This window comes from Aptenodytes patagonicus, chromosome 5 (genome assembly GCF_965638725.1).
Source record: "Aptenodytes patagonicus chromosome 5, bAptPat1.pri.cur, whole genome shotgun sequence".
Classification (NCBI taxonomy): domain Eukaryota; kingdom Metazoa; phylum Chordata; class Aves; order Sphenisciformes; family Spheniscidae; genus Aptenodytes; species Aptenodytes patagonicus.
The window spans coordinates 69,221,342-69,243,008 of record NC_134953.1 but is presented as its reverse complement, the minus strand read 5'-3'; the positions used below and the strand labels follow the sequence as shown (position 1 = coordinate 69,243,008).

General features: G+C 49.4%; 1 protein-coding gene across 16 annotated transcripts in view; it reads left to right on the top strand.

Moving 5' to 3' along the window:
* Positions 1 to 21,667, top strand: part of PTPRF (protein tyrosine phosphatase receptor type F) — a 396,981-nt gene that overhangs the window by 336,082 nt on the left and 39,232 nt on the right. For 8 of the 16 annotated variants that reach the window (XM_076340381.1, XM_076340388.1, XM_076340384.1 and 5 more), the window contains 7 exons: positions 4,507 to 4,533; positions 6,835 to 6,952; positions 9,218 to 9,796; positions 10,441 to 10,538; positions 16,516 to 16,769; positions 17,468 to 17,558; positions 20,540 to 20,752. In XM_076340381.1, coding sequence (XP_076196496.1) covers positions 4,507 to 4,533; positions 6,835 to 6,952; positions 9,218 to 9,796; positions 10,441 to 10,538; positions 16,516 to 16,769; positions 17,468 to 17,558; positions 20,540 to 20,752 — 1,380 coding nt within the window. The remainder of the gene's footprint in view (positions 1 to 4,506; positions 4,534 to 6,834; positions 6,953 to 9,217; positions 9,797 to 10,440; positions 10,539 to 16,515; positions 16,770 to 17,467; positions 17,559 to 20,539; positions 20,753 to 21,667) is intronic. The other 8 variants (XM_076340391.1, XM_076340389.1, XM_076340387.1 and 5 more) reach the window with 3 other exon arrangements.

The following is a 21,667-nucleotide window of genomic DNA, read 5'->3' as shown; positions in this document are numbered from 1 at the left end:
GCCTGTCTGCTGATTTTGAGTAGGTATGTACCACATAATCTGCTTCCTGCAGATGGTATGAAGACACTGGTATTAAAGCTGACTCATGATTTTTCCTGATTGAAGATGAGAAATAGAGAGAGAGTAAACGAAGATGAAAGGAAAAAGGAAAGGGAATGGAGATGTTAGCTATGCAGATAATATAGATTCTGAGTTTTCAAAACCATTTGAGTGGAAAGGACTAAAACATCAGCAGAGAAGTGGGGGCCCTGGTGCTGGAGAGATCACATTTTATTTTACAGCCTCTTGCCTAGGGAGAGTAATCAGTTGTTAGGAAGGTCCTGCGATGGAGCTGAGGCCTCTCCCTCCCCTCTGTGGCTGCGCCTGTGACTGATTACCTGCGTCAGACTTCTTTGTGCCTTCCAGTCTGAGCTCTCACCTCCTGATGGACAAGCAAATGTGACCATGCTCTGTGGAGGACCGCCCAGGGAGAGCGTGTGTATGGCCGCAGAGCTGGGTCAGATATCCGCACCATCTCCTGCACAGGCCCTGCCCATCATGGCTCAGCCAGGTCCCATGGTGGGCAATGGCAGAAGATTCATTTCTGTGCCCTGGGTCTTGTGCACAATGCATCCGAGCACTGAGAGAGTGCCTTTGAAAGGAGCAGGGGCACCAGTGCAGGGTCTCAGCTGCACTCCACCGCTCTCATACAAGTCCTTGCTGGCTTGAGGGAGCAGGGGATAGCAGGGCCATGGGGCCCAAGCACTAGGTTCTTCAGGGGAGGGCAGGGGCCCACCTGCTTTCCTTGGTCTCCAATCCCTGGGCAGCTGCAGTGTATCAGGAGGAGCAGTGGGCTTGATCCCCTCCATCCCTTCCCAGGTACCAGTCCTATGTGCCCTGCAGAGCTTAGTGCTGAGCAGCGCCAGGCGGCAGTGCTGAGTCTGGAGCACCGGGCACAAAGGAGGCAGCAGGGCCAGGGGAGGACAGGCCTTCCTCTTCAGGTTCCCATGCAAGCATGACTCTTGTTTGCTCTTTCCAAGACAGGCAGCTAGACCCTGCGTGAATCTGGCTGTTGATCCAGTGTCCTGCTCCCAGCCTGCTTGTCCTCAGCCCAGACTGGAATGTCTTGAGGGGGGACTTTCTCCCCATGCTGCAATGTGGCCTCGACAACTGCTCCTGCCCTCAACTGTGCAGCATATTTGCCAGGGAACCTGCTGCCTGCATCGCTCTGGGGATGCGTTCTGCACATGAGTCTTGGCTGCTTACAGCCCTCTGCAGATCCAGCCTGCCCAGAGAGCTTTGCAATGCTTCTTCTGCTGGGAGCTGGCTGGGTACAGCTGGGTACAGCTGGGTCAGGCTTTGTGGAGGAGGGACTCCTGCCACCTTCTTCTCCTGCTCTGCAAACAGAGTCATGGCAGGGGAGAGGTGTGCTGCCCACAAGAAGGGCTGCAGGCTGACAGGAAGATTGTGTGGTCTTCGCAGGTAGCACTTCTCCATCCAGCATGCAGACCGAGTGCACATCCCACCAGCTTGCTCCAGAAGAGCAGGAAGAAGTAACAGCAAGCACTTCAAGCTGTTGGATTGAGATCAAAGGAGAAAGGGGAAGCAGAGACCCTATTCTCCCTGGGCAGTGCCCACCCCAGGCATAACACAGAGGAATTTACAGCCTCCCTCTTTCTCTGGGTGATAGTCAAGGATCTTTATCTGAATCTACTTGGAACAACTCCTCATGCATGTGTACTCATCTAGGTAAGAGTCTGGTGTGGAGGTGAGAGGTACTCTGCTTCGTAAGTGGAACAAAACTGAAAGGCATCATCCAGGAGGCATTTCAGTAATGGACAAAGGTGAAGTTCTGGAGCCCTCAGACCCCTCCGCATCCCACAAGCTGAGCACCCAAGTTTACATCTGGAGTTTCACTGTTGTGCCACAGTCACTGAAGCAGAGAGGAGAAGGATCTGCAGGAAAACTGCAATATCCACTTCCCATAGTTGGGGCTGTTTAGGAGGGCTTGAGTCTGTCTTTTGCAAGAGCCATGGTCAGGGAAAACAGCCATTCCCTGGTGAGACATGACTATGCTGTGCGGTGTTGAAGTGTAAAATGAAACATTAAAGCATTGCAGCTGCCATAAATACACACGGTTAGCTTTAGCACTTCCCTGAGCCATCCTGCCTTATGCACACAGCACTGTCTGAGTTCTTTTTATGACAGCTCCTGGGCTTTTCAGATCAATTTGTCTTACTGACCAACCTTAAACAGTTAAGAAGCAATTGAGCTAGTTTAAGGAAGGAAGTGTTTTGATCTGCAGATGATATTTTCATAATGAGACTGAATTTATACCAGGGTATTTATGCAGGCCTGGCTTTTCACTGTTACTCCTTCAGCACAGATCTCAAGGCGTTTCTTTGCACTCTCTGATGCAAGATTAAAGTCCACTGAAACATAAGAGCAAACAGAGTTTGAACGTTAAATGCTTGGTCTAAAATCCTAGTGGTTGATAAACTCCCTGCTGTGGTGTGAGAGGCTGTGAGATGCAGTAGCTTCCTAAGCCTGGGTCTGCTCCAGTGTTCGTTGCAGTGGGGTGTCACCTTCTGCTCCTACAGCTACATGGAGGCGGGTTGGGGTGTTACCATCCACATGGCCCCCATCCACCAGGGACATGGTATTGGAGCAAAAGTGTACTTCTGGGAGAAAGAGCTACCAGGCCTCGTATCCTTCCTGCAGCAAGACTTTTGCCAGGTTTTAGATCAGCAGGGCAGAGCATGTGGCTGTTGACCATGGTGTGGGCTGGCTGGCGCAGGTAGGACGTCAACAGTAATGACTTGGGTTCATCTAAGCATGCAACACTAGAAATAACTCCAAGATGTGTGTGGAAAGAGGGCCTTTAGTGACCATAATACTTAGTGAGGGCCTTGGCTTTATAGGAAGTCTTTAGGGACAACTTGACCTCTTTGCTGAAATTAAATTTTGAGATGGTTTAGGGGGATAATTCTACTGCAGTCTCATGGCATCAAATAAGTGAACTATAATAAAATCTAGAAGAACGTTTCTCCAATAGCTGCTTCTTTCTGATTTTAGAGAATAAAATAACAAATATTTTGAAGGTATGCCATGTATTTTACTGCTGAGGAGATTACTCTGCCACTGTGATAGGCTGCAGCCTGTGAAAGCCACCTCAAATAGCCTGAGTACAAAAGGCAACTTGTAGCTTTAATACCATTTAGTACTTCTGCCGCACTTGCAGTTTCCCAGGCACTTCAGCAGTGTTAGCTGGGCTTCACGGTGTCCTGAAGAAGTCAGCATCTGAGCACCATTTCACAGCTGGCAGCTCAGGCTCAGAAGCAAGGCTTGCCAAGGCTCACACTGTGAGTCAGGGGCAATAATACCTATCTTCCACTTTCATCTCTGTGCTTGAACCCATCGACCAGTGCTTCCTCCAGGCAGATTTAGTAACCTGAGATGTAACGCATCACCTTGGCTCAGAGAGCTCGCTGTGATCTCTGCAAACCTTACTTTGGTGCATCGACCACAAAGAACAGTGCTACGGGCATGCGTGGCAGCAGCCAAGGTCTGCTAAGTCTCACCACCCCAATGCAGCTTTGATGCCTTAGAATCCCAAATCCAGCCAGAAACCTGTGTGTTCCCTCTTCAGAGCCCTAATTGAGCTGCCATGGCTGGGAATCCACATGAGCTTTTGCTGGGAAATGGTTTGTGTAGAAGTCTTACCTGCAGGGCTGCTCTTTGCAAATGAGTGTTTGCCGTTTGGTGTTGTGTAATTGGGAGTGAGAAGCTGTTTCCTCAGTACATGCACTGGTTTGAGCCTCGCTCCAAGCCACGCAGTGCCGTCAGAGAAGAGCAGCTTAGTGTGGAGCTCTGTGTAAGATCTCAGCCTCTCTTGCACTGTTTACAAAAGACGGCACTGCTCGGTTTTCTGAGGTCCCCAGAGCATTTTCTTGCAAATGATACAGGAAAGAGAAGATCTGTAAATGTTGCATTGGTGCTTCCCTGCAGAGGGTACCCTCTGAGTTTTGTGTGTTGAAGTCTGGTTCTCAACAGGAGATGGTGGCTGGAGGATCACTAGGACAGAAACTGGAGATTAGGCCACAAAACTGTTGTGAGTGACTTGTGGGGCAGCAGTCAGCCCCAGAGCCTTGTTGGTGCAAGCTGTCCCTTCTTGCTTCTGCTCGTGGAAGAGGCAGAAAAGTGCAGACAAAGCCAGAAGGAGAAAGGACTGCAAAGTTAGGAAGTGGTGACCTCTCCATCCATACGAGAAGGAAGCTCTTTGCCCCTGTTTGTGTGAATGATCTCAGACCTACTGCGCAGGCTAGCGGCATGTAGAAAATTGCTCTATGCCATTTCTTCCCTTGGCACAGCCTGTGCCAAGTGACCCTCTGTGTATAAGTGTTGTAATCCCCCAACCCAGTCCTGCTAACCCCTGCTGTTGTCGTCATCGTCATCCCCTTCCTACACGTTGCCCCTTAAAATTCTGTGTCTCCATTTTTCTCTCCTCCTTCCTTTCTCCCCCGTCAGTGGAGAGCTGAGGACTCCGTCGACCATGTAAGTACCACTTGTGTGTATTCCAGGTTGGAAAAGAGGGGTTTGGTAAATCGATTTGTGAATTTTGTAGACACAGTGCTGTCAAAACATCCCTTTCACTCCCTTAATGAGGCTGGAGAGTTACATTGTGAAACCTTCCACAAGCAGCAAATCCAGAGAAAATTGGCATTTAGATTGCTAATAAATGCAGAAAAGCAATTGACATTTCCTATAATCTGTATTTCCAGCTTGTTGCCGTACAGTTTTAGGCAGGCTCAAGTGATCGACTCAGGAGGTGCATCCTACTTTCTGCAGTAGTTGGCCCACTGAGTTACACGGTAAAATTAGATACATAATCTTTAAACCACATTGATCGTAGTCATGAAAAATAACCTACACTCTCAACCGTGACCTTTGGCTGAAACACAGATAGTAATAAGAAAACAATCACATTTAAACAGTTAAATCCAATTTTTCCCACATAATTTTGAAATATAAATTTGGAGGAACAAACTAGAAAATGACCTTTTTAGAGTCAGCAATTCAATTATGTGCCCTACTGTGAGCTTCCCTGGCACAATGCATTTCTCCTCCTGCTTTATATGGAGGATTCTCGCTTGGAGTGGCTTTGTCATGACAGCGCTGTATTTACATTACGCAATCAGACCTTCTTTCATCCATCCCTCGTCTCTCTCCCCTCCTTGGAGCTCACTTGCTTTGCTCCTGGTGGCATGCTTTTGCGTGAGAATTTCTCTTTGCATGGATTTGGGAGGAGGTAATTCTCTTGGGATGTTCAGAGTCTGCAGGTTTTGTGTGAGTGCTTCCCCCGTGGGTCCATTGGCACCGATCGGACTGCGTGTCCACTCACCCGCACACACGATCTGCTGCAGGGGCGGAGTTGGGATCGGACTGTGGTTCACACGGTGATTTTGGTGGGGTTCTTGTTGGTGCTTGTTGATTTTTCTGTGGGCTGGCTGGTTCCACAACGGTAACATGGTGATTTTGATGAGTAAGCCTGGGCAGGTAACCTGAACCAGCAGCACTGACTGGAAATCAGCAGGTTTAATAGTGTGGGTGTTTGTGAGTGATGGGAGACTGGCTGTGCTCTGAGAGCAACCACAGGCATCCCTCATACCCCTCAAGCTGGCAGGGGTCCCCCGGGCAGAGATCAGACCCCGAGAGCAGCCTCTAACAGTGCCCATGCTGCCTGTCCTCAGCAACTCGAGCTTAACCCTCTCAATCTCTGTTCTTCTCCTTGTCTGAAAGGGTAAATAACCAACCCGGAGCCTCTGCCTCCTTTCCAAAAGCTTCCCCAGCCCCTTCTCCAGTCCGGTTGTCTCTTGCTCCCTGACGTGATGGGTTATTAGTGCTAATGGCTTTCACAGCACCCACAGATGAACGCAGTTCAGGGGTACCTGCCCTGAGCTCGCAGACATCTGCTGGAAGCTGTTGAGCTCACTGTGCTTGCTCGTTTGCAGGCCTGGCCAACTGGGCTTGGCACAAGTCATGTTGCCGCTGGAGGCCAGGAGGGAGGAGCGGTGCTCCCCTCTTTGATCTCAAATTGAAGTGCGGAGCCATGCCCTTCTCCTGCCCAGAGGAAGCCAGAGCATGCAAGGGTGCTAGCACCCTGCCGAGTCCGCCCTCCTCCCAGACCTCCCACGGTGCAGGGTTTTCCCTCCAGGTCTTGCCAACGCCTTGCGCTGACCCCATCCCATCCTTACAACACCGTGCCTGGCAGGGAGGGTGAACACGGTGCTGTAGCGCTGCAGGTGCTCCTCCTTGCCCAGGGCTTCCCGCCTGGCGTGGCCGTGCTGCTGCCTGTGTTGCTTCTCTGTGCTCCCTGCGGCTCTGCTGCAAGAGGCAACTTTAAAATCCCCAAATTAGCCCCCAAGAGGTTTCCGCAGCCAGCTGAACTGGCTTTTGCTCTGGTTCACAGCTCCACAGTCCTCTTACTCTCAGACTTGCTGAGGCAGGGTGGCTCTGGCTCCACACAGGACCATCTCTGGAGCAGATCTCCCTCTTGGCAGAAGCCGTGGGAGAGCGCAGCTGCTGACACAGGTTGCTGGTGGGTCCCTGAAAAGGCCAAGTGTTAGAGGCAGGGGTTGAAATTAGGCAGGTGAGTGTTGGAGTGGCAGTGATTGTTGTTTGCTGGCTCTGTGCAAGACGTGTGTGCTTGAGTGCGATGCATGAGCGTGAGCCAGCGAGTGTGTCGGTGTGTTGCTGTTGGAGATGCTGACCCCAGTGCCTTCCTTTTGCTAACTCCAGTAACAAGTATTTGCTCTTCTCGTTTGCCTCTTCTCCGCCTCGTGGATGCGCTCCCAGGAGACGGTCATTGGAGGCCTGCTGCCAGAAACCACCTACTCCGTCACAGTCGCTGCCTACACCACCAAGGGAGATGGTGCCCGCAGCAAGCCGAAAGTCATCACCACCACAGGGGCAGGTGAGTGTGGGGAGCAGATACCACAGCCTTGTAGGGGTGGTGGTAAAACCTCCCAAGAGGTGCACGGGGAGTATGGCCAAGGCATCTGTGCAGAAGGAAGCAAGAGGGCTGGAGATGCTGCAGAGGTACATACTCTTGTGATCTCCAGCCCGCCCTTACAGGCTTTGCCACTGGATCACCTGAGCAAAGTGCAGCAAACAGATGGACAGACGCTGCTGGGCCCATGAAAGAGCAATGAAACTCATGGGTCTGAGCTCATCTGCATAGTCCAGAGACCTGGGAAGAGGAAGTCTGAAAGTCCAGGCCCTCCCTCAGCTTTGGAGTCATGGCCTGTCCTCACGTTGTTCCCGTAGGCGAGTGCCATTTCTTGCTTCCTGCGGTGACTGCAGTGCCGCCTGGGATGGCCCCTGGCACAGGGGGCTCCTCAGAGGTGCTTCTCAGCTCCCCACCCCAGCCATTGCTACTGCTTCCTCCCCACACTTACAGAGCTGAGCCCGGCTGCTCCTAGAGCCATGGTAAAATCTGGAATGCAACAAATCCTGCCATAGGAGTGCTGCGGACACAACTTCTAGGTCTTGGTGATCCCAGCCAGTTTGATTCTGCTATCTCAGTAGAGACTCATACCCTGTGCCTAGTGCAACACAGGAGCCTCAGCCTGGAGCAGGGGCACCCAGGAGTTCATCAGGTGCTTTCCTCCGGATGCGGTCAAGCTTGTCTTTGGCAGTGGCACCAGCTAGTTGACATTGTCTTGTCCCCAATTTCCACTCACTAGACCTGTCCTACAACCAATAATCCTGCTGCTTTCTCACACCAGCCGCAGGAACAGTATTTACCACTTATTATTATGGGAATGCAGCTTGTGCAAACTGAGAGCATTTGTTCCTGGTGCTTTTAAACAAGGAACAGCTTGCCATCTCCTCTGTGCTGCATATGGGGAGCTCCAAAGGTAGTTTCCACTGTCACAATCTCAAATGCTGTCTCCCTTGTGCCTCGCCATGATGTATCCTCTGTTCATCAAATTGCTACAGCTGTCCTATAAACAGGAAAAGCTTCCTAAACGTCCCAGTGTTGCACTGTAAACCACAGTGGGTCTTCCCATGTTATGATGCACACTTAAAGTTAATATTTGGAATCAGCTTTGAAAATAATGTGTCCCTTAATACTAGCTGCTGTTAGACATTGTATTATGAGTGCAAGGAGAATGGCACTGGCAGTGGAAATGTAATTGTATGTCTTAAATACCTACAAAACCACCCCCAGAGCTGTCTTTGTACAGGCAGGCTTGACCTCAAAGGGAAGTGTTGGTATCGCCCTCTGATGGCAAAATCGGGGCATAATTCTGTCAAATACATTTTTCTCTTGTGTTCATCTGTGGGCTCATACATTTCAAAACTGTGCGAGGATATTTAACTAGGTTTGGCTACAATCCCATTTTCGTTTTCATATCAATGGCCCCATCCCTTTGATTCTGAGTATCTTCCCTATCAGTTGATTTGTTTACAAATCTGAGCTGATGTGAAGTGAAGACACATCCTTTTTTTAACTGAAGGAGATCAAGGTATTAAACCATCAATTTAAAGCCATCAGTTCCTAACCAATGACGGCAACACCCCTTGATTTGTGCAGCATAAGCAAAAATCCTGTGGAACACTTGTGTTCACCTCTCACATCGACACTGACATCACGAATCTGCTCATCAGCTAAACCAAAATGTATTCTGATGGCAAACAGCCCACCCAGCTCTGCTCGCTGCCTCTGCAGATGGTAAAACTGCAAGGTTTCAGGATGAAATTTGTCTGCCTCCAGACAGATCAGGGCGCTGGACTCGGGCTTCTGTGTATCTGTTGTGGTACAGTGCACCGGGGCCAGCATGGCCTGGTGCTGTGCACTAGCTGGAGTGTCTGAAGACCACTGATTGGGAGGACGGGATTCAGATCTTCTCTGAGATAAATATGATGCTTTGAGGTACCTTAAACCTTTCCTGTAAAAGGGGATGAATTTTGGGGCTGGATATGGCTGACTTTATTGCCTGTTTAGATGGCAGCACATGGGAAAATGGCAGCCAAGAGCTGGCTGGCTCCAGCTTCCCTCGCCACTGGATTAGGGTCGGTCTGCCTCTATCCATGTGAATTGTCTGTCGTCCTCTTCACCCTGTTGTCTGAACTTCCCCACTTTCCTCAATCCTCACGGACTGAGCAGCACGGAAGCGGTCCTTCCTTCCCCTCCTCCCAGGCTATAGATGGTCATTGTGTGTTTATGTTGCAGTCCCAGGGAAGCCCACCATGATGATTAGCACGACAGCCATGAACACAGCCCTCATCCAGTGGCACCCACCCAAGGAGATGGTAGGGGAGCTGCTGGGTTACCGGCTGCAGTACAGACGTCTTGATGAGGAAAAGATCAACACGATAGACTTCGGGAAGAGAGACCATCACTACACTGTGACCAACCTGCACAAGGGGGCCACGTACCTCTTTAAATTGTCTGCCAAGAACAGAGCTGGCCCGGGAGAGGAGTTTGAGAAGGAGATCACTACTGCGGAAGACGTGCCGAGCGGCTTCCCACAGAACCTGCGCGTGGTGGGTCTCACCACTTCCACCACAGAAGTTGCATGGGATCCCCCAGTCTTGGCAGAAAGAAACGGCAAGATCGTCAACTACACAGTGGTGTACAGGGACATAAATAGCCAGCAGGACCTGGTTAACATCACCAAGGACACAAGTATCACTTTGATGAATTTGAAGCCCGATACCACTTACGACATCAAAGTGAGGGCCCGCACCAATAAGGGGGTTGGGCCGCTCAGCCCCAGCATCCAGTCCCGGACCATGCCTGTTGAGCAAGGTAAGTGCCCCTCTAACAAACAAGCCCTAACAGCAAGCTCTGCCTCCAGGACAGGGACCTTTGCTTCGGTTCATGAGGCTACGCTCCCCTTTGCTCTGACTAATGAGATCAGGTACTGTGTGGCTCCCTAGTCTAAAACTACTTGGGCGAGGGGAGGCTCAGTGAAGCTTTCCTTAAAGTTGCCGTTTGGGGGGAGAGGGGCGTTGGTGGTAGCTTAATTGCCTTTGTCGCTCCACAGGCACACTTTGCTGTTTTATCTGTACATGAAAGGCTCTTGCTTGAACTGGAGCAGACGGCTGGGTAGGATCATCTGCAGATCCAGTACCTGAGCACCACTGTTCTTTGATCATGGCAAAGGGCCAAGAGAGTGTGAGTGGAGGGGGGAGAGAGGAAGGCTACAGTTCAGCCTACAACTTCCTTTCTGTGATGCTGGAAAGTATAGTCAAAAAGCGAAACTCCACTGGAGACTGGAGACTTGGTAAAAGGCTGCTGCTCTTTTCTCCTCATCTCTCACTTCTCTGCTGTAGCTGAACTCTTTGACCTCTGCTGCTGAGTTAGACAAAGAGAGACTTGGAGCTGAGCTGCTGCCTGGCTCCCTCCTGACTTGGCCTTACAGTGCTCAAATATCTTGTTTTTCATTTCAGTGTTTGCTAAGAACTTCCGCGTCAATGCTGTCATGAAAACATCTGTGTTGCTGAGCTGGGAAGTGCCTGACTCCTATAAATCTGCAGTGCCTTTTAAGGTAAGGGTGGGATGCAGAGGACAGGGAGCTCTGCCTGCGGCAGTGAGCAGGACAGTGGAAAGCAGCATCTTGACCTGCCACCTGATGTTTTCAGGCCATCAGACAAGAGACCAGCAGAGCAGGGTCACATTGCTCACTGGCCGGGGGTCTTGTGGAGCTCAGATCTCCAAACCCAGGTTAGGTAGCCACTCTTGCTTTTGAGCACCCACGCATGAACCATGGCACACAGTAGAGCACACTGCTGCTTGCTTTCCCTCCTCTCACTCTTCTTAGGCCAGAAGGTGTTGTAGTTTTGTTGATTTCTTTCTGTTCTGATCAATTGTGGAATAGCCAGTAAGCGCTTGGCTCATGGTAACAAAACAGGAGTGAGTGTTGGCTGAAGCACACCAACAGGAAACACCAAGCAGTGAAGGCATGCGCTGGGCAGAGGCGGTCAGAGAATGGGGATGTCTCCGGGATCATAATACGTATTTCTGGCTTCTCACCATCCAGCTAGAAACCCATCTTGACCATAGCAATTTTTGCTAAGTACGCACTCCTCCCTTGATAGTGCCCCTGAATTACTTGCCTTTTCGAAGGGAAATGGAATCTGGTCCGGCACCCCAAATCACTGATGTTTTTCCCATGAGCTGTTGTGGTTGTTCATGCAGTCCCAATCAGTGCTTCACTCCTCCATCGGCTTTCTCAAGTATCTTGTTACCTGGTATCGCTTGGCTGGGGCCTACCGGTCAGGCTGGCCATTGCAGCTTCGTGACAGTGCTTACACAAGCTTGACCTGATTCCTGACTCAGAGTTGAAGCGTGAAAGGTTATAAATGTGATTTAATCCTAACAGATCACCAGGACAAAGTGGTCTGAAAACCAGCCAGTGAATCAGACTGACTCCTTCTGCAACATGTCCTGTCTCAAACATCCGGATTGCCTTTATGAGTTACTTCAGGGCATCAGGGCAGATGCATAATCTCAGGGAGTGAAGGAGAAGCATCATCACCCTTCCAGAAGGTGTTACAGGTGTGAGCAGCACAAGATGTGTCAGTGCAGAGGGAACTCTGCAAGAATGGCTGCTGCTCTCTTTTCTCCGGCGCAGTTCTGGATGTAGTGTCATCCACCAGGCTGCAGACAACACTGATGACCCGATGTCTTCCTGCTCTTGTCTGTCCCCCAGAGTGGATCACTGATGTGGGTAAAAGACTAGAGCGTGGTGGACATTTCTGCAGATCTCAGTGCAGCTTCTCTCCCTTAAGAAACAAGACCAACATGTCACATCACCAAGGATAATCTTCCACTCAGTCTCAGCAGCTATCTGCTGCCTCTGCAAAGGTGGCTGGGGTGGGAGCAGTGTGACTTCCCTTCCTCCTTGTACATGCACCCTGCCATGCTGTGCCTAATGAGAAAATGCAAGGCCTGCATGAGCTGTGGGGGATCCTTGGCCAGGGGAATGAGGGGAAGGTCTTGAACTGTATCCACATCAAACTGTGTGAGCACCTCCCCTTCCTTGTTACTAACTCTCCTTGATAAATCCTGAAGCTGAATTACTATGATCAATAGCAGACACTTGTTAACATGCAGACTTTAGCTGAAGCAGACAAGGCTTTTGTGAAGACCTTGTGGTATTCAAAGCTCTCCCAGATGTAGGGTGCATTAGGATCAGTGTTCAGATACCTGGCCGCAAGGAACTTCACAGATCCCTGTTACTTTGCACTCTGCTGAAGAACCAGTCTGCTTCATCTTGCCTTATTCTTGTGGCACGAAGCCCATGTCTCTGTCTGACAGCACAGTGCTAGAAAGGGACAGTGTGACCTTTGGAGCGTTACTACCACATAAGGATGGTGGAGTGGTTGGAGGTAGCCAGGAGCCAAGGACGTAATGCTGATGCCTTGTCTTGGCCTCATAGGTGTGATTGCTTACACAGAGAGTGACTCAGGGTCTGCCCCTGCTGCGGGTTAACCCTCAGATGACACAGGAGCAGATGGCATTAGCCACTTGCTAACTGAAGAGCAATCATGCAAACGAGAGTGTTACAAGGATATTTCTCTAATAGTGTCTTCTTTCTATTAATATTCCCAGACTTGCAGACACACATGAGTCAAGGGCAGGAGCTAAGAGGGTCAGCTCCAGGTCGTTGATTGTGCCACTCAAAAGAAATCCTTAACCTTCAGGACTTTGTGTTTTTATAAACAAGGTTCACCTCTCTCCTCTAATTCAGGCACATGGGATGCTGAGGCCAGAGCCTAATACTGTAACTAGCATAGCACATAAATCTCCATGGGAACAATTAGTGTTATCTACACTTGATAAACAGTCTCATGCTAAATCTATGTCCCAAAGGGTGTCATATTCTACTTTAACAGATTTAATTAAAGTAGATATTGTTCTGACAATGAATAGTGAGGTGCAGGCAGGACTGGTGCTATTTTTTTTATAGGGGATGAACTGAGACCTTAGGAATTTTCATTGCTACCAAATCAATAATGAAGGTTTGAGTTCTCTTTGGGGAATTTTCACGGCTTCTTCTGGTCCAGGAGATAAATTCCTTGTAAAATGTTGCCAAGCAGTTGTGGTGGAGCAGAGGCACTATTCCCTTTCTATTCCAGTGTGCTTGCAAAAAGCTGTTCTGGGGCTTTCAATGGAAAGTGCAAGATAGATACAACCTTCTCCTTGGGGAAACTGCACTTTTCTGAGACACATTCTTCAACTTAAGAGCAGAACAGAAAGCAGCATCACAAGGTATTTTACAAATGGGGAGAAGGAATAGCACCTTTTGAAAATGATTATGATACAGGTTCAGAAATAACCTGAGAATGCTGGGCAGAGCTTTCTCACAGCATGTCCCACGGAATGTAGTAATTACTCCTGCCCCCAAAAAAGGCAACCTCATCTACTTCTCCATCGAGTAATTATCTTTTCCAGTGTTGCACACTACGTGTCTTTTCATCTTTTAGTTCAATACATTCTTTACTGCCTTGAAATCAAGGAGCAGACCTTCAGCAGTGACATTTGGACCCACCCAGCTTTGCAAATCTTCTCTTTTGAGTAAGGGCAGCACAAATGACATTTTACAGCAATCCATGGGCTAGTCAGCAATGTTTGGCAGTTCAGAGCCCTTGGGCCAAATTTGCTGCTGACTTAAGTAGTTACCAGTGGGCCATGATGCAACCTCTAAACAGCATTCCTGCGTGAGCTCCCGGGCATCTTCAGCTGCACACGAATGACTGTTTCTGAGCCCTCACATTGTTGTAAGGTTTGTGTAGAGGCCTTAACTAATGGTGCATAACATTTGAGAAGACAGTGTGTTATGGCAGGTAAAGGAACGTAGAACTGCTGCAGCAACTGTGAAAAGGGAGAATGGCAGAGAATGCTTCAGGAAAGCATTGCAAATGCCAATTTCACTGTCTTTGGACACAAATTTCTGTGCATGGCAGTAAAAATTATCATCTGGTGTCAGGACTGACTCGGAGACTGTGTCCTGGCCAGTTCCAGTGCAGAACAAGCAGGGAAACTCTGAACTGAAGTGCCTGACCATCTCTTCTGCCTCCTCTTGCTCCAGGAGAACACCTATGTCCCCAGCAGATGCCTCATGTGCAGGCCATTGGTGGGCGAGTGTCTTCCCTAGAGCACACGCAGAAGCAGTTAGTGATACCTTTATTACAGAAGACTTCATAATGAGAAATCTCATCTGAGAGGCAACAGAATTCATCGTGGGCTTTGCATCCTTCCAGCATAGCTTTTAATGTTGGAAGTTTGCTTTTGTTCAAGTCTGTGTTGGAGCATATGAAGTGAGGTCCTGCGGCTCCTTCAGGACACCCCTGACTTGCTTTCATCTGGAATATCTGGACCTGTACTATTGCAATATCATCGCAAGGGGTGGTGCTGGGAAAGACAGCAAAGCCACTAAGATGACTTGAAGTCTAGCGCTCCTGTCTTTGTTGTGCCTACTTCTGTGTCAGAGCAGGGTGAAACCTGCCAACTAAATATCTGATGTTCGAGCACTAGAAGAAGCATTTCTTCATTTTACCTTTTTCACTCACTTTAGCACCCATCTGATATACATGTCTTTGGAGAAAGGGATTAAAGTCCAGGAGAAAATATCTTAAGAGGAGTCACAGCAGAGAACAACTCCCTCCAGCCATCCTGCCTTTGACAGCTTTTCCTGAACACTGGGCAGCCAGCTGGGGCTTTGTCCCTGCAAACCTCTGTTATTTTAGTACTTGGTACTTACTTTTGCACTTCATCCCTGAAGATTGAAACATGTCAACAAACGAGATTGATTGCATCTCCTCCATTGCTGGTTCCTCACTGCTGCTCTGTTACCTGTTGGGAGTCTCTTCTCAGCAGCAAAAAAGCTGGGGCTCTTTTCCTATCCCGACATCCATGCGAAGTGACCTGAGGAGGATTTGAAGCATGCTGTGGGTATTGCTGTTTGGATAACACAAAAGCAGAGCTGCAGATTCCAGGCCTAGTCTGGTCACTGTGCTCCGCTGTCCTTTAGATCTCTTTCCAGGGCCTCCCTCCTCCTCCCAGCTCCAGCACTAAATATTAGAGCAGTGCTAATCAGCTGCCCTTGTCCCAGCAAGCCGGCAGCTTTCTGCAGATTTCTGCCACCTGCTAAAAAGGTGACTTGGAAGGAAAGTTTGGTCCCTCCCTTGCTGCCTGCGTCAGCCTGAACGGCAGGCTCAGCTGGTGAAAAATCTGTTTTACTTCAAGTAATTTTTTTTCCACGGAGCTGTCTTCTAGAGAGAGAAGACAAGGCCACTGTTGGAAAGAGCACGTTTTACTGTGTGGTCTCTGTCTGTGGCACATAATAGCTGCCATGGTTTAACATGCTGCAGGTCTGCCATTGCCAGTTTTTGGCATGCTGTGTCTCTGCACCGCTATCAGGAATCCAGCACTCCCCTGCTATGCTGGACGGTCACCCGTTGGAAGGAAACATGCTGGTTTATCACAGCTGGGGCACAACCTCTGGGCTCTGCACCCCGTTTGTCTCTGTCTCTGGGAACCCCGGGAGTTTCTGGCTTTGCAGAGGCAGCGCCCAGGGTTTCAGGGTACAGGGGTTGTTCCAGCAGGATTGGGATCAAGGTTCCCAGGGCAGATGGGCTGTTTGGTGTGACTAATACAGCAATGCCCATGGCTGCTGTGCCCTGGGGGAGATGGGAGGCCTGCATGTCTGCAACAGGGAGCTGAGAAAACGTCATTAGCTGAGGGGCCGCCAAGCCCAAGGGAGGAATCTGTGCATGGGGGCTGCCGGCTGCCCCCGGCCACCAGCGGCTCTGCCCTGCCCTGCCCTGCCCAGCAGCCCCTTGCTGCAAGCGCAGCAGCGAAAAGCAGCACCGATCTCCTGCCCATGGCTGGCGCGGCACCAACATCTGTTGTCATGGCAACGGGGTGTCACACCTGCAGAGCCGCTGTTTCGGGTACCAATTTGTGAGCCCTGTGCGGGATTTGTCAGATCATTGGTGAGGCGTGTAACCCCCCCAGTCACCTTGCTGGGAGGGGGATGCTCTGCATTAACCATTCAATCAGGCATCAGCTGGTAGACATGGGAGTGACACCAATTTAAAGCAGACGGGATTTTACACCAAAAGCATATTGTGTGTTGTAGCCTCGTGAGACAGGAAACAAAGACCCATTCATCTCCACGCGAGAGCAAAGCACAGCCATCTGGATTCCTCCCCTGAACTGGCACTGAAAAGCAGTGCGTGTGGCACCACCAGCCTCACCACTGGCGCCGGCCACCCAGGCTTTGCTGAGATGACCCCCTCTCTGCTCCATCACTTTGAGGCACAGGGAGCACAGCTCAACCCTCTGCTGGGGGTTGCTCTTCTTTAGCTAAAGATTTATGGCTGTTTACGAAGCACACAGTAGCTGAACCACCTGAGGGAGGGCCCAGAGCCAAATTGTCATCTCTAACGCTGCTACCTTGAGTGTGAATTTTCATCAGCAGCTGTCGGCTGCATGAGTGTGTCCTTTTCCCGTTTCAGATTCTGTACAATAGCCAGAGTGTGGAGGTGGACGGCCACTCAATGAAGAAACTCATAAGTGACCTCCAGCCAGACACGGACTATTCTTTTGTGCTAATGAACCGCGGGAGCAGTGCTGGGGGACTCCAGCACCTCGTCTCAATCCGCACCGCTCCTGACGTCTTGCAAAGCAAACCCATCGCCACAAACAAGTACATACAGGAAGGAAAATTCACGCTCACCCTTCCCAAAGTCCAGACCACTGTACCAGTTAGGTAGGTGCCATGCCTGGGTGGAGAGGCAGGATGGGGGGCTAGAGATGGGGAAAAAGGCAGGGCAGACCTCTGCCAACCTGTGGATTTTGTAACCTGGGAGTGAATTTCCGAGCAGGCTGCAGTACAGAGCCAGGCATTTACCCGTAACGTGGGATCATGCTGCTGGCTCTTTCTGAGCAAATATTTATGTGCAATAAAATTAAGACAATTCTCTGACAGTTTGCCCTCACCCTGGTGGGTATACTCCAGATGCTACCAGCAAAAACACAGTTGAGGATCAGGAGGGACTTTCTCTGACACTGTATAATATCTTTTAAATAAATAATGCCTAAAGTCTCAAGGGGATTAAAAAAGCGAGTTTGTGGAAGTCTTATTTGTTACTGTGGTATCCTTGTGCTGAAGCACAATTCCCCCAGGGTTCTTGCTACAATCCGATTATATAAATGTCCTTCTCACAGCTCCTACACCACCCTCTGGAGCACAGTCTGTAGATCTTCATTAACCTAATGAGTGCTAACGGGAATATTCTCTTCTCTGGTGCAACTGGAAAACCGGCCTCTTCCTTACTGAACCCTTTTGCTGCTTAGAGGGTAGGGAAAGGAGCAAGTCATCTTTGGGCGGCATATGGCATGTGTTACTCAGTGATCTGCCAGAGAGAGGACTTAGGGTCCAGTGCTTATGCTCTCCTTCCTTCCCAGGTGGTACTACATCGTGGTTGTGCCAGCAGATCAGAGCACCAGCAGCCCGACTGCTCGGTGGCGGACACCTGATGAGATGGAGCTGGACCAGGTAGGAGTCTGTAGCAGCTGCAGTGATGGAAGTGGCTTCCAGGTGGCCCAGCACGCTTTGCCCAGGCCTCCTGGCAACAGCAGGGGTGCAGCAACATAGGTGCAGGCTGTACGTCAGAGATGGGGGGTTGTGGGACATGTGGTGCCCACTCAGCCTTTCTTGGTTGGTGACCGCATGTGGGAAGGAGGCTGGAGTCAATCAAGGGAGGAGCCACCTCCCAGAATGTGCCCCATTAGGAGACCACTCTTGAGTGTCTCAGAGCTCTGACCAAGACAGATCCTGTCTCAGGTTGTACACTCTTTGCAGCCTTTTTCAGCTGAAGCAACCATGCTGATTTTGAAAACAAGCTGGGAGAGAAAGATAGTTTTCAGTTTATTAAGCTGTTCTGTCGGGAGGCTTTTCCCTCTCTGGATAGGACCTAAGCCTGCAGTTTCGATAAAGAGTTCACTCTAGTATCTAACAAAACCTGCAAAGCTCCCTGCACACTTGCTCGCTAAAGGCTTTCAGCATTCAGCAGCCCATTCACCCGAAGAAGATGCAGCTTTTTCTGTGCAGGAGTCCTCCAACACCAGTAGCACAGTACATGTGCGGGTGTCAGGAGAGTCCCACACAAGGGGTTTGTGGGCTCTTTCTTCCCCACACACACATCACCATCCCCAAAGTAATAAGGAAAAATTCCAAGAAATCACACACAGAAGGGTCCATTAAGAGAACAAAGTTGCAAGCTTGAAGCACTCAGAAATTACCAAGTGTTAGAAGCTGCAATTCAGTCCTTGCTTATTATTAATCTTTAATTATATGATTGCACAGTCTTTTCCATGGGGTCCCAGCTCACGGCGTGTATGGGTGGATCTGTTCTGCACATGAAGCACAATTGCATGATGGATAACCACCATCTGTAGGTCTCCTGCATCATTTCATTGCAGAAGTTGGAAAATGTCACAAGAACTAGAAGACTAGGATGAGAAAGGATGGTTTGGTTTTGAGCTTTAGGTGGTTGAAAGATATCGAGAGAACTGGTTTCTATCTCTGTTTCACCCAGCCCAGGGCAAATGATTTAAAACAAAATTTTTATTAGCAGCCACTGTCTTGCATGTTCTGGTTTTTGGAGTGCTCAGTTTGAGAACCTGGAGCCTCATTTGCAAAGCCTGAGCATCCCCAGCTGCAGAAAGTCAGTAGCAGCTCTGCTGTATACAGTCAGTGCTATAAAAAAAATGCTAAATTTTCTTTAAAAACAAAACAAGCCGATGTCTTTTCAATTTGACATTCAAAGTCAGTGGACATTTTTTACATTAATGTCCCCGCATCTCTGTTCTCCATCTGTAAAATTAGGATAATCGCTTTCATCTCACCTCATATGGGTGTTTGGAAGATAAGATCGTTAATGTTTGTGAAGCACTTGTAATATTATAGTGATCAGCACCATAGAAAAGCCCACGAGGAAATTATTAATTTTGTCTTCAGAGATGGATTTGAATAGCAAGCTGCATAATGCAAAGAAGAAAACAAAATATGGAATAGCTGCTCCTTGATTAATCACTGTCTGTCCCATGTATTGAACAAAGCAGGGGAGTTACAGAAAAGGTGGTATGTGGCCATGCAGTCAAGGATTGTAACACAATGCACATACGTAAGACAGCTAAATTAATTTTGCACAGGCAATATTAATTTTCTAATTTTTCAGGATCTGAACTTTGCAAGCCTAGCATTCTTTTGATGCAGTCTTTTGGTGTGTGTTACATATATAAGTGGCAGTAGCATCCAGCAACCTCAATCACAACTGGAGCCCTATGATTTCATGCCCGTGCACATACAGCTGTGCTTTCTGCCCCAAAGATCTCAGCTGTAATTTCAGCCAAGATACAAGACGTGTGTAGGGAGCAAACTCCACAGTCCAAAGACTATCTTTCTGCCTTTTCCCCTGCGGTTACAAGGATATTTGTGAAACACAGATTTCTCCATCCCTTTTTTTCTTCTTTTTTTTTTTCTTTTTTGTGATATTGCAATGACAAGCTATAGCTTTCCTAAATTGCTCCAACATGAGTATTCATAAGAGGGCAAGAATGGGCTGTCGAGGGGAAAGAGGGGAGGGTGCCTTACCCAGCTTTTCCTCCTCAGAGGGAGTGAGCTCAGCTCAGCAGCGTGGCTTTTGTGTGCACATCACTGTCCCCAGCCCTGGTGACATTCCCTGTCTGCCCTGACAATGCTGCACTGATACATTCGTGTGTGAAATGTATTTCATGCCTCCTTCTTCATTTTAAATTAGAATTTCTGTTCCAAGCCTGATATTCATTTTTATTCATTAGAAAAACATCTTTAAACATCTGAGAGTGTTTCTTAGCAGTGTAATTGAATTTTTGTGTGTTTATATCCTTTTTCGTGAATTTGTGGCTGACTATGAAATTTGCCATTTTTACTCTGAACATCCCATGAAATCTGTTATCATTCTGTGTGATTTACACAAAGCTCTGCCTGCAACCCAGCAGCAGGTAAAATGCCGAAGCACTGACAGAAGGGAAAGACATGGCAAATGTCACTTTTTCCCTATACATCAGCGTCAGCTGTAATTCACATCCAGTGTCCGCAGAGAGCGTGAGTTGCTGTCCAGACCAGTGTTTGGGCTGCAGAACGTGGCCCGGTTCCCTTGCAGCCCACTGGGATGCATTAACTCAGGGTGACAGGCACAGCCAGGCTGTCTCAGCCCTAACATTCACCATGTCAGCATCCCAGGGTTCAGGACTTTCCCAAAGCTGAGCTCCTGGCAGAGGTGCTTGCAGTGAGGGTCTGCAGATGGGCGCCCCAGCAATGCCTAAACACATAACGCATGCCTCTGGTTTCTTTGTACTACCACATCCAAATCAAACCCAGTATCTTCTCCTCCCTTCCCTTCCACCCTGCTGAGTCCTACAACCAGTAAGGTAACAGCGTAAGGCAGTGTCACGCTGGGCGAAGCAATAGTGATGCACCTTGTTTGTCCCCAGCTGCTGGAGGCCATAAGCCAAGGGAGTCAGAGCAGGCGCCAGCGACGCCAAGCAGACAGACTCAAGCCCTACATTGCTGCTCAAATGGATCTGCTGCCCGAGACCTTCACCCTGGGGGACGAGAAGAACTACAAAGGTTTCTACAACAAGCCCCTGTCTCAAGACCTGAGCTATCGCTGCTTCGTGCTGGCCTCACTGGAGGATGGAGACACGGTAAGGACTTTCTGCTGGGGGGGCACAGCCTTTCCTAGCAGAGCTGAGGTGGGCTCGGTGCAGGGAGGGTGAACAATTACTGCGAGCCAGGATGATGGAGTTTTCTCTGAAGAGAAGAGAGTGAGGCTGTGTAGATGGTGTCAACAAGCTGAGGCGGCCGTGGGAGTTGACTTGATACATGGTGTTTTTGGAGGGAAATGGCACGTATGTTTGACATAACAGATGAGAGTGGAAGGCAGTGTCAACACATGCGTTCTGCACAAGCTCGGTTCTGGCTTGCTGGGCTGTGCCCAGAGCAGAGCTTGACACATGGTTGGGATGGGATAGGTTCTCATTCTGCTTTGGTTCAAGTAAGTGACTGTGGAAAACAGCCCCTTGAAGTCCTACCCTGCACAGTGGCTGCTGAGAATCTGCGGTGAACAGGATGCTCCCTCTGCAAAGCGGCCTTCACAGGCCCTTCTCTGGCCAGAGTCTCACTTCCAGATGATGTCTGGAGAAGCAAACAAACCTGCCTCCCATTGCAGTGGGTTGTCAGCAGGGCAAAGCTGTGCACGTGCATGCTGTGTAGGGATTATTGCTCCTGTGTCTCTCCTTGCTGGAGGCAAATGGGCCATGCCTTTGCCGGCAGCATGCTGCCAAGCACACGGGGCCTGGGCATGTGAGGGGGAAGGGAATAGCTGATGCAATAAGCAGGGAGCAGCACGGCGAGACCTGTGCATCAGTGTCCAGCTGTAAACACAGAGGGCAGGAGTGGTGGTGGCGGCAGTAGCAGCGGCCAGTGTGTAAATAATGGAAATAATAGAGATGCACAGAGTCCTTTGGTCAGCTTCTGAAGTGCGGCTTCCTTCCTCAGCCTCGTTTGCTGGTAATGGCTCATTAGGGCTGGTCAAGTTCTTCATTACTCATCCAGCTCAT